At 36.6% G+C, this 15466-nt stretch overlaps 3 protein-coding genes across 4 annotated transcripts; 1 reads left to right on the top strand and 2 right to left on the bottom strand.

Annotated features, from left to right (window-relative positions):
- Positions 1-1133: 1133 nt before the first annotated feature.
- Positions 1134-3474, bottom strand: LOC111448662 (transcription factor DIVARICATA). Of its 2 annotated transcripts, XM_023088346.1 has the most exons (3): positions 2380-3474; positions 1843-2288; positions 1134-1540 (listed from the first exon to the last, which is right to left on the bottom strand). In XM_023088346.1, exons 1-3 carry the CDS (start codon positions 2793-2795, stop codon positions 1512-1514), a joined length of 891 nt encoding a protein of 296 aa, XP_022944114.1. In that variant the 5' UTR covers positions 2796-3474; the 3' UTR covers positions 1134-1511. The 2 variants fall into 2 exon arrangements, with proteins under 2 accessions (XP_022944114.1, XP_022944113.1); XM_023088345.1 differs by having other exon boundaries at positions 1144-2288; positions 2380-3473.
- A 6515-nt stretch (positions 3475-9989) lies between these two features.
- On the top strand, positions 9990-12673 carry LOC111448422 (protein NRT1/ PTR FAMILY 8.1-like). The gene is made up of 5 exons (XM_023088001.1): positions 9990-10421; positions 10499-10645; positions 10723-10940; positions 11042-11592; positions 11691-12673. The coding sequence occupies exons 2-5, from the start codon at positions 10537-10539 to the stop codon at positions 12523-12525; spliced, it is 1713 nt and encodes a 570-aa protein (XP_022943769.1). The 5' UTR covers positions 9990-10421; positions 10499-10536; the 3' UTR covers positions 12526-12673.
- Positions 12674-13065: 392 nt separating this feature from the next.
- On the bottom strand, positions 13066-15041 carry LOC111448423 (UPF0503 protein At3g09070, chloroplastic-like). The gene has a single exon (XM_023088002.1). It carries the CDS (start codon positions 14922-14924, stop codon positions 13221-13223), a length of 1704 nt encoding a protein of 567 aa, XP_022943770.1. The 5' UTR covers positions 14925-15041; the 3' UTR covers positions 13066-13220.
- Positions 15042-15466: the final 425 nt, after the last annotated feature.

Raw genomic sequence — 15466 nt, 5'->3', positions numbered from 1 at the left:
GCAAGCAAGTTGCATAAAGGGGAAAAAAAGGTAAAAAAAAAAAAAAGGTTTAAAAAAATGGTGGTTAGTTTTTGTCACTTGCTCTTCAAAAGCTTCTTGCCTTGTAGTTCTTTACATAAGTGGTGGGGGATGAATATACCATTTTGCAACTCACATTGCCCCTTCCCATCATCATTCCCTACTCCCTACCGATCATATTCTTTTAAACCCTAACGTTTTTAGTTCAACAATTGCAGCGTCCAGGACCTATCGAGTTTTAGGTTGATAGTTGATGTTTTTATCTACGTGAGTTGTGTTCGTATTTGTGCGGTATGAAGATTTTTGTTCATTAGCATTGTTAGTTTACTGTATCACCTGAATAGACTCTCGTTTGTATTTTGTGTATGTTCAGTAGGTTAAGTGTCGAAATTTGGATTTAGGGTTTTCGTGAAATGTTCATGGGAAGTTGGATAACTTTGTCTCTATGAATAGTTTCAGAACCTAACCTTAACTCTGCCCCGAAGGTTTTTTATTATAGCTTGTCGGTTCTTTGTCGATGCTATTTGGGACAAACACTAGCAATATCTCGTTGTAGATTGTTTTGCTAACTCCCGTCGCAAATGACTTAAACATGTATTTATGCTCACTCCTGTATTTGATGTTTACTCACCCTACAAGTGTAGCTCGAGTAACTTCATATCACTAAAAGATTAAAATTTATTTTATATTATTATTAAAGGCATGGTATTTTGATCCGATAAAATTATTCTCTAGTTAGATACAATCTAAATAAAATAACAACACGATTCTCTTGAAGATGAAGTTTGATACGAGTGTGTTGGGCCACTTGAGTTGTGTGGAGCAAGGAAAGACCTATGATATGAAAAAGGTTTTGTATCAAAATCTAAACTAATAAAAAGAATGATTAAAATAATTTAAAGGGTAATCAAATCTGAATCTTAAGTTGGGAAGGAGATTAGGAGTTATCTAATCACACTTAGAACGGATCTTCCCGTTCATAAGAGGATCTATATTCCAAAAAGATCTCGTTACAATAAAATAAATAGAGTTTGAAGCATACGATGCTCGAGTAGTGGATTCATAATCAGCTTTAGCTCTCATGAGCTCCCAGAGAGAGAAAGAGAAAGAGAGGATTCAATGGGATACCAAATTCATATCAAAGCTTGAAATTCACAAAAAGAATTGTTCAAAAAACTCAACAATTGACATAGAAACTGACAGATGAGTATCAATAATGCTTCAGAGATGCATAGCAAGAACAACAGGCTTAATAGTAACTAGACAATGACTGATATAAGCATACAATGAGTATTGTCTGAAACAAAGGCTCTTTGCTGAACTTTCTCCGGTTTCAGTGTTTCGTTTGGCTTAGCGCTGAAGAAGAAGACGGGTTTTTTATGCTGAACCGAGCCGTGTCGAAGTCCCGATAGTGAATGTCGAGTCGAATTATCGACAAGAATCTTCCTTGGACAGCATTTTTCATTGGAGTAAGCAAAGCACATTGCCCATCTCTAAATGCCTTGTCCTTCCAACACAGAATCAGCAAGTTGCAGAGAAGCTCCTTTTATGGACACCCAAAAGAAAACCAGAAGGAAAATGAATTTAATCCTGTCCTCTTCAAAGATATGGAGTTGTATTAAAGTATATGACAAGAAATTAAGATTACAAACTATATTATGAATGTGAAAGATCATAGAGGACAATGGCGTCGGCGTCGGTGTTGGCGTTGGCATTTCGAAAAGAAGAAAAAAGCTCGATTTAACTATCCATGGGGAAAGCAATGGCCAGCCTGCATCTGAAAAATCATGTTTTGGGGTCCAATGAAGGGTTCATTGACAGCACCTTTTTGTAGATTGTGATCGGGCAGACGAACCCCGACGTAGGAGTTGACGCCAAAAGCGCCTGGAGACATGAAAACATTCCCATGGGAGTGGTTGAAAACCATGGCTGCTCCACCGGCGTTGTGTTGTTGTTGTTGGTGGTGGTTCCAATTGAAGGGATTCCGAGGCACGGTGGAGGATGGATTTGAGTGGCGTGAGAGCACGCCTGCGTGATCCGGTGATAGTGACTTCTTGTTTTCAGGTGATGGGCTTCTTGTGTCGTTGAGATTGACGGTGGTTATATCGTGGATGCTCGCTCTCCGTTTATCTTTTCCGCCGGAGAGCTGCCTGATGAAGTACTTTTGAGCATGACTAGCTACTTGAGTTGGCGTTCTAGTTACCACAAAATTTCTCGAGATGTTCCTCCAATCCCCTTTTCCATACTTCTTCAACCCCATCAAAAATAGCCTGCAAATTCGTTTACCAATTCCAAATTCAAACTACAAAAGACACCTCAAAATGATTTCAACAGAAACAATGAGTGAAATTCAACACTTACTTGTGTTCTTCCTCCGTCCATGGAACTCCCTTCTTCCTCTCCTGATCGGCCGACCGCCCCGACGATCTTTTCCCGATGAGGCCATACGATTGCTTGAATCCATCATAGCTATGGCTGCTAACCCAATCCAATGTAAATTGAGAAGTATCATAACCAGGAATTGGGATCAAGCCAGCTTCAATACTACTAACATCAGCTTCCAATTCCTTATACTGCCGGATCACATCCCCAACCGTCTTTCCAGGTATCATCGCCGCAACCTTCTGCCACCGATCAGGCGTATCGGTGTCGAAGATAGCCAGGGCATTCTCGAACAATTTGTTCTCAGCAACAGTCCATCTCGAGCTCAATCCATCACCAGAGCTCCAACTCATGGAGGAAACAGGAGGGGACAGAATTTCCATTTCCCACTTCATGAATCTCTCTCTCAATTAGAGGATACAATTCAAAGAGATTCAAACAAGTTCTTCATAACTTGGGGGAAGAGATTTAGAATTGTTAAATAGAGAAGAAACAGGAAGAACACAGAGAGAAAATGCAGCAAATAGGGCGAAACGATGGCGGATATTTCGCAATAGGAATTCGACAATAAGGGCGTTAAATCAACAAGCATTTGAACGGAATCAGAATACTTTTTTTTCTGTGAAAACGTACTCTGAGGAATCTACACTTTCCAAACCAATTGAAAAAAGTCACTGCCGCTTTCCAAATCAAACCAAATCAACAAAAACAATATCAATCAGTATTGCTCTAACTTCAATCGATTAAACCCTAACACTAACCAGCACTTCAGTCCAAACAGAATCCGACGAACAAATTTTCCAGGAAAATCACCGAGAAAGCGGCTAAAATTTCCGGGAAAATGGAAGAAGGAATCAAAAAGAAAGCCGAAAAAAGGAGAATCGAAGTGGAAGAAGACTGACCGAACCGACCTCAAAGCTTCAGAAAGAACGGATTGGAATTGCTTTATTGTTCTTCCTGTTTTTGGTTGAAACAGAGCGAAGAACGAGAGGAAGAGGAAAAGCAGAAGCAGTAGAGAGCGAGAGAGATTCAAGGAATGAATCTAAGCGAAAGAAGAAAAAGGGAGAAACAACGAAACAGAGCAAGGAAGAAGAGAAGAAAGCTTGAAGGAAGGTGTTAAGATATGATTGGTGGATTTGGTTGCCACGTGGATTTTCCAACTTAATGAAAAAAAAAATTAAAACTTTCCCTCTTTTTAATTATAAATTTTAATTTTATATTTATTTCTCTATTTTCTAAATTTATTAAATAAAATAATCAATGTGTGTGCTCTTAGCAAGGAAGGCCCACATGTTCTTTGTTAGGACATGAGCCTCACAAATCTTAATTTTACTCCACTTTTAAATTTATAAATTAAAACTATTTAAATAATTTTAATTTATCTAAAAATTTATAAATACCCTTAAAATTTGTTATCGATTTTTAAAATTACAATATTACCCCTAACATTTCTTGAACGTTTTAAAATTATATTTAAAGTACAATAATGTAAATTGTAACTTATAATGATGTGTCACTGATCTAACAGGAAAATATGGATTGTTACAGCGTTATAGGTTACTGTCACATTGTTTTAGGTACTAATTTTCATATATTATTTAGACGAATTTTTACTATAAAAATGGTTATTAAAACGTTTATAAAATGCAAAGGGTAATATTGTAATTTTAAAAATAGTTAGAGAATATTGTTTATAATTTAAGCTTTTATTTTCAATTTTACATTTATTTTAAAATAATAAATAAATATCTTTAAATAATTTTATAAAATCATTTAAAATATTATTTATTATTTATTGGCTTTTAGAAAATTAACCTTTTCCTCTCTTCGTAGAAGTGACAACAGATTCAAAACAACGGCTCTGATTGATATCATGCAAGTTGATAGAGTGGGGACCACTTGTGGGAAATGGACCAGGCTTCTCTCATTGGGCAGTCTTTCACATAATTGTGACTACTTAAGGGTCACGATCTCGAGAATCTACTCATCAACGGCTCTCGATGATACACATGTCGTTGTCTCACTGGCCGAATGGGGAAGAACACAATGAAGTCGAAGACAAATGGTCCAGGTAGATAATGGTCACCACCAATGAGTGTGTCCCACGTATGCACATGAACTCCCAATTATGTCCGTGTTTGCATTGGATCAAATAAGCTCACATAATTGAAGCGTGGACCAGCCAATCCCCTCCGTGTCGACCGTCCGCTTTACGGTGGTGGTCGGGCTCGAAATTGATCTAGCCGCCAAATATTAATCTGAGTATAGTTTAGTAAATAAAGTACTTGATATCTATTGAAGTGAGTTATAATCACCGGCTTTAAATTACTCGAACTAATAAAATAACTAGATTATTCGAATTGCGAGGTGATGTACTAACAAAAATGTGAGATCCACAATCCACATGATGTGTTTTAAAACTGTGGAGTTGTCGACTATACAGCTAGTGGTGAATTTGGGCTATTACAAATAATATCGAAACCAGACAACGGGTAGTGTGCTAGTGAGTACGCAATGCTCTCAAAAGGGTAGATTACGAAATCTCATATCAGTTGAAGAGAATAATGAAACATTTATTATAAAAAAAAGTAAAAATTTATCTATACTGAACTCATTTTAAAATTGTAAGACTGAGGATAATATGGATAATTGTCCTTTTAATAATTGTTTTTTTTTTACTGTGAAAATAACGTAGAAGGGAAGTGTGACGGCGCGTGGGGAGGACAAGGCCCATTCCGTGTCGTGTATGCAAGCGAGGGCCAAAGTGGTCCCCTTGTGATGTGAACCACGGTCGTTTTTCTCTCTCATTTCCCCACTTTATTGAAAAAGGGTAATTATTCTACCCTTATTTTCAATTTTAATGCAAAATATATATATAATATATATATCTGTTTTTTTACACATATATGGGAGATATTGGTGGTTAAATTACAAAAAAGTAAAAATAAAATAAAATAAATATGGTATGGGTGGGTCGGAAAGTGGAGTCGCAATCCAACATTTCTGATACTAAGTTAGAAGAACACGACTTCTCACAATGGTACGATATTGTTCATTTTGATTCTAAGCTCTTATGAATTTGCTTTGAGCTCCCCCAAAATACCTATTGTCAATGAGGAGAGTATTCATTGATTATAAACCTACGATCATTTCCTAAATTAGCCGATGTGGGACTTTCATCCAACAAATACAACCAAACAATACGCACGACGATAGGTCGAGAATAGATATAATTAAAATATTATTATCGTAATAAAAAAAACATATTATATGATATAATTATTATTTTAATTGCATAGCTTCTCTTATAGTACATCACTTTCTATTGAATTTTTGTAATAATTTAAAGCTAGATCTAGATAAATAAATTATTATTATTATTATTGCATTAAATAGACTATTATTTAATTATAGACTTAGGAATTGCTTTATGAGGGGATGGAATTAATTAGTACAACATGAAAGTGCAGCCAAAATTATACATAAAAAGGCACTAATTTGGTAATTAATTTAATTAATTTTACATTAATTTACTTCTCTCGTACTTTGCAAATGATTGGTCCCCTCTTATTCGAATTTGTTTCACAATTTGGACTCAACGTTTCAACTTTAATGCGGTCTTTATTTATAATTATTAAATTAAAAAATTTCTGACTTTTATATATTAATATATTTGTTATGTCGGTTGGGTTGAAACTATATGCACATTTTTAAATGCTTAATTAAATATTGTACTTATTTTATTTCTGCTTTTCTGTCCAAAAAATAATATTTTATTTAACGGCTTTTCAGTAATATTTTTTAAAAATCAAATTTTTGTTTTTGTTTTTATAATTAATTTTGAAAAATAAGTAAGCAAATAAGTTCATAAAGAGCTATGTTTTTTTAATTTTTTTTTTATATTTATCGTCTCATCATTTTCTTTATTGTGAATAATTAAGCCTATATTATTCATTTATTAAAAAATATATATATATATTAAAAATACTTAATATTATCCATTTGAACTCATTACATATCGTTGTCAGCCTCACGATTTAAAAACGTGTATACTAAAGAGAGGGTCTAGCCTACTTCGACCAGTGCCTCGCATCGTCCGGTAACTGGTTCTAATACCATTTATAATAGTCCAAACCCACCGCTAGTAGATATTGTCCACTTTGGTCCATTACATATCACTGTCAGTCCCACAGTTTTAAAAACGTGTGTGCTAGAAAAAAGTTTATAAACCCTTATAAAGAATTATTCGTTTCTCTTTCCAACTGAGGTGGCGTCAACCTCACAGTTTTTTAACGCGCCTTTTATAGAGAGGGTCTAGCCCTATTCCGACCAATGTCTCGCAGCGTCTGGTGACTGACTCTGATACTATTTGTAACAGTTCAAGTCAATCGCTAGAAAATATTATTTTGCTTTTGTATATTACATATCACCGTCAATCTCACCGTTTTAAAATGTGTAGGCTAGAAAAAAGGTTTCTAAACCCTTATAAAGAATTATTTGTTTCTCTCTCCAACTTGGGTGGCGTCGGCCTCCCAGTTTTTTAACGCGTCTTTTATAGAGAGGGTCTAGCCCTATTCCGACCAGTGTCTTGTAGCGTCTGGTGACTAACTCTAATATCATTTGTAACAATTCAAGCCCACCGCTAGTAGATATTATCTGCTTTGCTTCTCAACTATTGCAGCCTTGTAGTTTTAAAATGTTTAAATTAATTAACCTAAATTTTAAATATTTTAATGGACGTAATTATTAATTTTCATAAATTTTAAGCGTAATAAATTGATTTTTTTAAATGATTTAAAAAATGGGTCGGATAATTGAGGGAAACGGGGCCCGAAACAGATAGCGTTTGTGCTGTCGGCTGCAAGAAGTCATTGTATTGGTTGACTGGGAAACCCGACGGGAAGGGGTGCAAAAAGGCAACGCCTTCATCATTTATCACTTTCTTCTTTTTAATTGGAATTTCGAATCTCCCACCTAATTCAATTCCCCTTCCCTCTTGCCTACGTGTCCAAAGTGCCACCGTGTCCATTTCAACTCCAAAAAAATATTATAAAAAAATTAAAAATTGTGTGACCCATACAATAATATATTGCATCCTTTAGTGATATCCATCGTTTATATAGAGACCCATTTAAAATGGGATAAATAAATCTCCGTTCAAATAAAAAATGACGACAATTTTTTTTCTTATTAGCTAAACAGGATCGAATACGGATTTATTTCTCATTTATGTCCCCGTACTCGCCCCTTGCCAAAAAAATAAAAAATAATGATAATAAAAAATAAAAAATAATATATATATATATAATTCAACCCACAATTTTTGTTTTTTGTTGTTTATTAGCCTTTAAAATTTTAAAAAATTTTAAACTCGTAATTTTTTAATTTTTAATTTTATATTCAATAAATTTTTGACAAATTAGAACTTTTTAAAAATAATATATTACATTAAAAGTTGGGATATTAAATTTGTAATTTAATTATATAATTTAAATAAATAGCATTACTCCGCATCCTTAAACAACCCTAAAACAACCCTAAAGTTGGAGATAGATTTTGGATAATGTTATTTTTGTGAAAGGTAAAAGGTAAAAGTGAAATTATAAGAAGATTAAAGTGAAAAGTGAAAGTAAAAACGGGTTTGGATTATGTTAATAAAATATAATGTAAAAGTTATTGGCTGAGTGGAATTGCTTTCAATGAAATTTCGAATTTCATGAGTTTGATTACCGAATTGGGTTCCCAAGTGCTTTTAATGTTACCGTCAAAAGTAAAATATTAAATAATAATAATAACAATAATAACTAATTATATGAGTTATTTATTTAATTTCATTTTTGTTGAAAATGTGGAAGGATAATTAAAATTAATAAATTAAAAAAAAAAAAAAAGCTTGAAACTGAAGCATATAATATTTGAATAAAATACAAAAAATTACAGGTAATATTTGATTGACAATAATCTGTTGGGAATCATCTTCATAAAATGGGCTTTGGTTTGTCTGTTCTTTTTCTATTGCATGCGCACACGCTCTAGGGAACATAAGCCATTTTTTTAATAATATATATATATTTACTGATATACCCTTTTAATTAAATTTATTAATTATTTAAATATAATGAAGACAAAATAAATAATTTCAGGGGTTGGTGGCCGACCCTTCAGAATTTGAAAGCACTAAAATAAAATCAGTATTGGAAATGTGAGAATTAAACAACAAATTAAATTTTAAAATAATGTCAGCTCAATAATTCTATTTTCCTCAAATTTAATTAACTTAAACTAATTAAACCTAATTCATTAATTTAGTTATCAAATCAATCATCCTATGACTTAGGATTATATTTTATTTAGAATTAATATGCATTAAATAGTAGTGAAAATTATTATAAAATTTCCCTAAAAAGTAGCGATTTAAATAGTTGTTTTTATTTAATTAATTAATTTATAATATTAATAATTAATTGGATTTATTTTATTTTTCTTGGGGGTGGTTCCCATGTGTCTGTTGGGTGTATCAAAGGGGTAAATCGGGAGAAGAGGGCATTTCGTTGGAAATATTGTTGGCATTTAAAATATATATAATTTATAAAGGCATTTTAATTTAATAAATTAAAAATGGGGTGTGGGCCCTTTCCATTTAAGGAAAGATTCCCCTCTCTGCCTTTCCTTTTTCCAAAAGTTGACAAAAGACAGGCTAATTGTGATTCACATTTCTAAGGCATCCTGGAAAGCGTGTGATGAACTCCTCCCACGTGCGCGCGTGCAACTCTCACGTGTGGGAGCCCACTCTCGGGGTTTGATAATTATATTATTTTAAATTCGGTTTAATCGATTACGATAAAAAAATTATTAATATTTTTAAGAATATTTAAATCTCTCTATTAAAATTAAAACGGAATTATGGTTTATGAATATACGTTCGTTGAAATATCGGTAAGTCTAACATAAATTTCACCCGTTGAGTCGGTTACGTCGTCTCGAGGCCCCGTTGCTACGTGATATTATATCATGTGTGGGTAGAAATGCATTGTTTTTAGGTGACATTCAAATATGAATGTCAACTAAAAATAATGGGCCGGAGTTGAGAATGAAAGCCCATAAAAGAATCATGTTGGGCCTAGTGAGCTTTTTCTTGGGTCGTTAAAGCTGGATTGGGCTGGACCGGATAAAAGTCCAATAGGCGGATGACGTGGCATTACAAAATGTAAAATAATTAAAGAGATTTTGGAAATAAATGATTAATGTGTATATTTTTAATTTAAAAAAGTATGAGAAAATTCAAATTGAAAGTCCAAGGAAGACTACAATTATTTTTTTTTGGTGGAATATTCTATTTCTAGCTTTGGAAGAGTTGCTGAGCTGGCTTCCACTTTCTTCTTCAAACTAACTAATTATGTTCACATTAATGCCTAATTTTAATTACTTTTCAATTAAATCTTGATGTGACATATTTATTGGTTTAGGTTTCAATTATAATAATTTCGAAATTTTTAATTTTAAGTACACATCAAATTAAAATTAAAATTTATTAGACAGAAAATTAATAATTTAAAAAACTATTCAAGTATGATTGCTTCCCGTCTTGTGTTAGTGTTAAGTGATGAACGTAGCGGGTTTGCAGGCCAAATTGTTCTGCAAATGGGAACACGAGGTCGCCATCTCAACAGCATCTTTGATTCCACGCTGATCCAGACGTCCAAACCAATCCAATCCGCACAAAGCTCTTCAAACACTCTGTTTCTTGGTTTTGATTATTCTATCGCCGTCGATTTTAGCGACGCAAGCAATGCCAAATTGCCGAGATCTAGGTCTTCTTGTTCATAATGCTTTTAATGGATTCCGCAATCACCTGTCCCACCACATTGCGTTTACATTGGACTTCTCCTTCGTCCTCATTTTCGTTTTGAACGCGTGGACTCTCAACAGTAAGATTCCTACTCGTTATCTTAAATGATTCCGTAGAAAGAAAGCTCCTCAAATTGATTCTCTGTTCCTTCTGGATGCGGTTCTCTCTTTAGGTAATGTTCGCCGACTGATTTTCTCCTTCTTCTTCTTCGTGTTTTTTTCTTCTTCTGAAATTCTGTTGAAGTATCAGATTATTCGGCTGCGGAAGGAGTTTCTTGAAGGTTATCCATGGGGGAAGAAGATAGTATTTACACGCAAGATGGAACAGTGGACTACCGCGGAGATCCGGCTGTTAGAACCAAAACGGGAACCTGGAAGGCCTGTCCCTTTATTCTAGGTAATTTTTGTTTGTAGGGAAAGTGGATTGATGAGATTCAAACTGGAATGTTTAACTAATGGTTGATTCTTCAATAGGAAATGAATTTTGTGAGAGATTGGCTTACTATGGAATGAGCTCGAATCTGGTACTTTACTTCAAGAATCATTTGAATCAGCACAGTGCTACAGCTTCAAAAAATGCTAATAATTGGAGTGGAACCTGTTACATTACTCCCTTGATTGGAGCGTTTTTAGCTGATGCCTACTTAGGTAGATATCGGACTATTGCTGCCTTCTCCATCGTCTACGTGATTGTGAGTTCTAACGGTTTGATTTTACACTTCGAAACGCGATTTTGATGCTCTTAATGTCGTTTTTGACATGTTTGGATACTGGAATTGATTGGTCTATGCAGGGGATGACACTTTTGACATTGTCAGCTTCAGTGCCTGGCTTAAAGCCTACTTGTGTTGCTAAAGATGATTGTCATGCGACGGCTGCTCAAAGTGCAGTGTGTTTTGTGGCTTTGTACTTGATTGCGTTGGGAACTGGTGGGATAAAGCCTTGTGTTTCGTCTTATGGAGCAGATCAATTTGATGATGCTGATGAAACTGAGAAGAAGCACAAGAGCTCTTTCTTTAATTGGTTCTATCTTTCAATCAATGTTGGTGCTCTAATTGCAAGCTCTGTGCTAGTTTGGGTGCAAGAAAATGTGAGCTGGGGTTGGGGGTTTGGTATTCCAGCCATGGCTATGGCGATTGCTGTGGTGAGTTTCTTTTCGGGGACTCGGCTGTATCGAAACCAGAAACCTGGAGGAAGTCCTTTTACTCGTATATGTCAGGTCGTGGTGGCGTCTTTTAGAAAATATGAAGTAAAAGTACCTGAAAACAAGGCTCTGTATGAGACTGCCGATAACGAGTCTGCTGTCGTAGGAAGCCGCAAACTCGACCACACAGATGATTTCAGGTTCGTTTATAATTGAAAACCAAAATGATGTAAGAATGCCCATTGTTAATATGCGATATGTATCGAGGAAGAAACGCTCATTCCTTCGTCTTTGTCAGGTTCTTTGACAAGGCAGCAGTGGAGCTTGAATCAGATGAGATGTTAAAAGGCACAGTAAATCCATGGAAGCTTTGCACTGTGACTCAAGTAGAGGAGCTAAAGGCCATCATAAGGTTGCTTCCAGTATGGGCAACAGGGATCGTATTCGCTGCTGTGTATAGTCAAATGGGCACTTTATTTGTATTACAAGGTGACAAAATGGATGCTCATATTGGCCCCAACTTTGAGATCCCTGCTGCATCTCTCTCCATCTTTGACACATTGAGTGTGATCTTTTGGGTCCCGGTTTACGATCGAATCATAGTTCCAATGGCTCGAAAATACACCGGTCACCCGAACGGCATAACTCAACTGCAGAGAATGGGCATTGGCCTGTTTATTTCAATTATAGCTATGCTATCTGCAGCTATCTTAGAACTTGTGCGGCTTCAAGAAGTTAGAAGGCACAACTACTATGAACTTGACCATATGCCCATGTCCATCTTCTGGCAAGTTCCTCAGTATTTTCTTATTGGTTGTGCTGAAGTATTTACCTTCATTGGGCAGTTAGAATTCTTTTACGAGCAAGCTCCCGATGCCATGAGGAGTCTCGGCTCGGCTCTCTCGCTCACTACCGTCGCACTTGGAAACTACCTGAGCTCTCTACTTGTGACTATTGTCACCAAAGTCAGCACTAAAGATGGGAGTCCTGGATGGATACCAGACAATTTGAACTACGGTCATATACACTATTTCTTTTTTCTCTTGGTGATCTTGAGTGTCAAAAACTTGATTGCCTATCTTTTCATAGCCAAGTGGTATAAGTATAAGAGGCCCCTTGGAACCCTTCGCTGATTAATGTAGAAAATATGGATAGCTCACTGAAGAACAGTGCAAAACAGAACAGCCTCTACGTTCTGTCATTAAATTTAGTACTTGTTTCTCCGTTTGTAATGCAACTCATATTCAAACAAGAAATTATAAGTCAAAAGTTTCATTTTGAGATCCCTAGAGAGGGAGAGAGTAACGAAGTATTCCTCGTAAGGGTGTAAAAACCTCTCCCTAGTAGATGCGTTTTAAAACATTGAAGGGAAGTTTAAAGGGGAAAGCCCAAAGAGGATGTTAGCGGTGGGCTTGGGCTGGAACAAAATGGTATCAGAGCCAGGTACCGGACGGTGTGCCAGCCAGGACGCTGGGCCTCTAAGTGGTGGATTGTGAGATCCCACCTTGATTGGATATGGGAATTAAGCATTCCTTACAAGGGTGTAGAAACCTCTCCATAGTAGACATGTCTTAAAACATAGTAGACGTGTTTAAAACTTTGAGTAGAAGCCCGGGAGGAAAAGCCCAAAAAAGACAGTACAGTGAGTTTAGGCGGTTACATTCGGCGCGGGCTAAACACTAAGCAATTAGCAACTGAAATTGATTTCACTTTTCCAGCTTTATCCATCTCGTAATAAGAACATAAGTTTTATCTAAGGAACGAGAACAACTAGTCTATATAATGTTTATAATAGAAACTTTCCCGGAAGAAGAAGGGACGCACCTTTTTACACGACATGCTTGACATTGAAAGAAGAACTTCTTGGCCTGCTCTTTCCTGGTTTGCCTCTGCTGTGGCTCCTCAATGGTGTCAAATAGAACCTTAACAAGCCATTATCAAAGTTATTTGGCGAATACCTTACACTCCGATTCCTCCGCAACGTAAAATCGTCTCTCCACCTCGAACCGTTCAGTTTTAAATCATTCCCGCCATTAAATCCAGCTACTTTGCTCCGATCTCGACAGCTTACGCTGTAACTACGAATGAGCTTCTGGCTAACGCAAGAGTTCGCTTCGCCATTAGCAACACGCCTCAGCTTTTCCCAAGACTCAGCAATAGGCCGATCACAACTTTCTTCATCATCAGACTTGCTTTCACCACTTCGCTTATGCATCATACCAAGAACACTTAATACTTTACGCCATCTATGCACTTTCTTGAACGTCTTTCGGTCAATCCCAGCTGCATCAAGAACAGAATCTTTGGAAGTAACATCAGTGCCACTCAATTCGCCATCTCTGGTGGCTTTTGAGCGAGACTTGTTCAAATCTTTCTCTGTAAGTAGCACCTTTGCCCCATAGAACAGCTCAGTTGTTGCAGGAGATACCTTTGCGTTTGATATCAATTTCAAGTCATCAAAGTCCGCTGATGCCCCTTTTCTGTGTGAACTTGAGCGATCAAAACTCTTCCTCCGCCTCAGAGAAGACAATGAATCCATATAGTAATCTTTAGTCTGAGCCGATCCACCAGGGATTTTATCTCCTACATTCTTCGGAGAGCCTTCTGCTTCATCAGAAGGATTGTCTTTCTCAAATTCAGTACCGGGGAATTTGGCCTCCTCCAAAACTGAAACCATCGGCGTAATCTTCGGATAAGTTTTTCCAATCAGATATCCATCCCAAGAAGCCCTTGCCTCATCGAATGAATACCGTGAATCATCCAACGACATTCTACCTGTATCGGCGGAGAATCTTGGATCTGTATCACAAGACCTTCTACCCAATCCATAGTCTCCAACCTCCGAACGAGTCTCTCCAATTTCAAGCACTCTCGACTTGATAGCCTCTGTTGTCACCGCATCTACATTGCAATTGTTACCGAGATTCTTTCTTTTTTGCTTTTTCCTCCATTTTCCGAGTTTCTTGCTGAAGACTGAAGCCGCTTCCCAGACACTCCCTGCAATTTCTCTTAAATCTCGACCTGCATTCTTCTTCCTCCGAAATTCGAGATCTATAAACTCTTTCACCGTCTTGAACTCAGCCTCCTCTCCAGCAAAATCATCGATCGTACCAAGAGCCGGTCCAATTGTCCCTCCGGATGCCCTAAATTGTCTCTCATTTGCCACAACCTCATGCAATTCAAAACCTAAATTCTCGGATTCGATCTCCACCTGCTGATTCCTACATCTCGGCTTATCTTCTCGACAGAAAAGGTCCGACAAGGAGTTTCCAGAGCGAACATCGCACGATCTCCGATGCTGCACCTGCATTCGCCCGATGCTGGCATCACGCTTCGCTGCAGAGAAGGATTTGCTCCGACGGAGCTCCAATGATGAAAGGTGTTTCTGAAGAGGCGATTCCTGTTGCGTATCGAGATCAATCCCAGCAAGGCGCTCACGGAGGCAGGAGGCGCAGAATCCGGTTACTGGCTTGGTAGGATGACGGTGACATGAGGAAAGCCGATGCGATACAGTTTTGGCCTGCAGATTCATGGCTGAAGATGAAGAAGGCACTCATGTCGCATAGTTACCGAGAGAGAGAGAGAGAGAGAAGCAGAAAAAAGAGTAATTTTAGAAAATACCCTCCAAATGTTTAGATTTTGCAGAAAAGACCCCTTTCATAAACAATATTTTAAGAAGACAATTTTACCCTTTCTTATTTAAAGTTGGTGGGTCAAATTTGCAAAGGCAAACTCTTCTTTCCTCTCAAATTTATACTTCAAACGTTAAGGAGAAATAAATACAAATAATGGGGTCAAAATTGTAATTATACATATATAATTATAGACAAGACCAAGTAAATGTTTTGTAATTATAAATAAAATGGAGGGTAGATTCGTAAGTGTATTGATTGGAAGCGTCTTCTTGGGGTGTGGATGTGCAACCTGGAACCGTCTTGTTTCTTGGGTTTTGGTTTGGGGTGAATAATGATTATGCCCAATTTGGAACTTGGCTATCCAGTCATCAGGTTGCTCGACAACTTGAGAACCAAAACAAATATTAATAAATAATAGCAATGTAAATCGATCAGATCC

This window comes from Cucurbita moschata, unplaced genomic scaffold, assembly GCF_002738365.1.
Source record: "Cucurbita moschata cultivar Rifu unplaced genomic scaffold, Cmos_1.0 Cmo_Scf00010, whole genome shotgun sequence".
NCBI classification, from domain to species: domain Eukaryota; kingdom Viridiplantae; phylum Streptophyta; class Magnoliopsida; order Cucurbitales; family Cucurbitaceae; genus Cucurbita; species Cucurbita moschata.
Note: the sequence above shows the minus strand (reverse complement) of the source record. Positions and strands in the feature narration are given on the sequence as shown.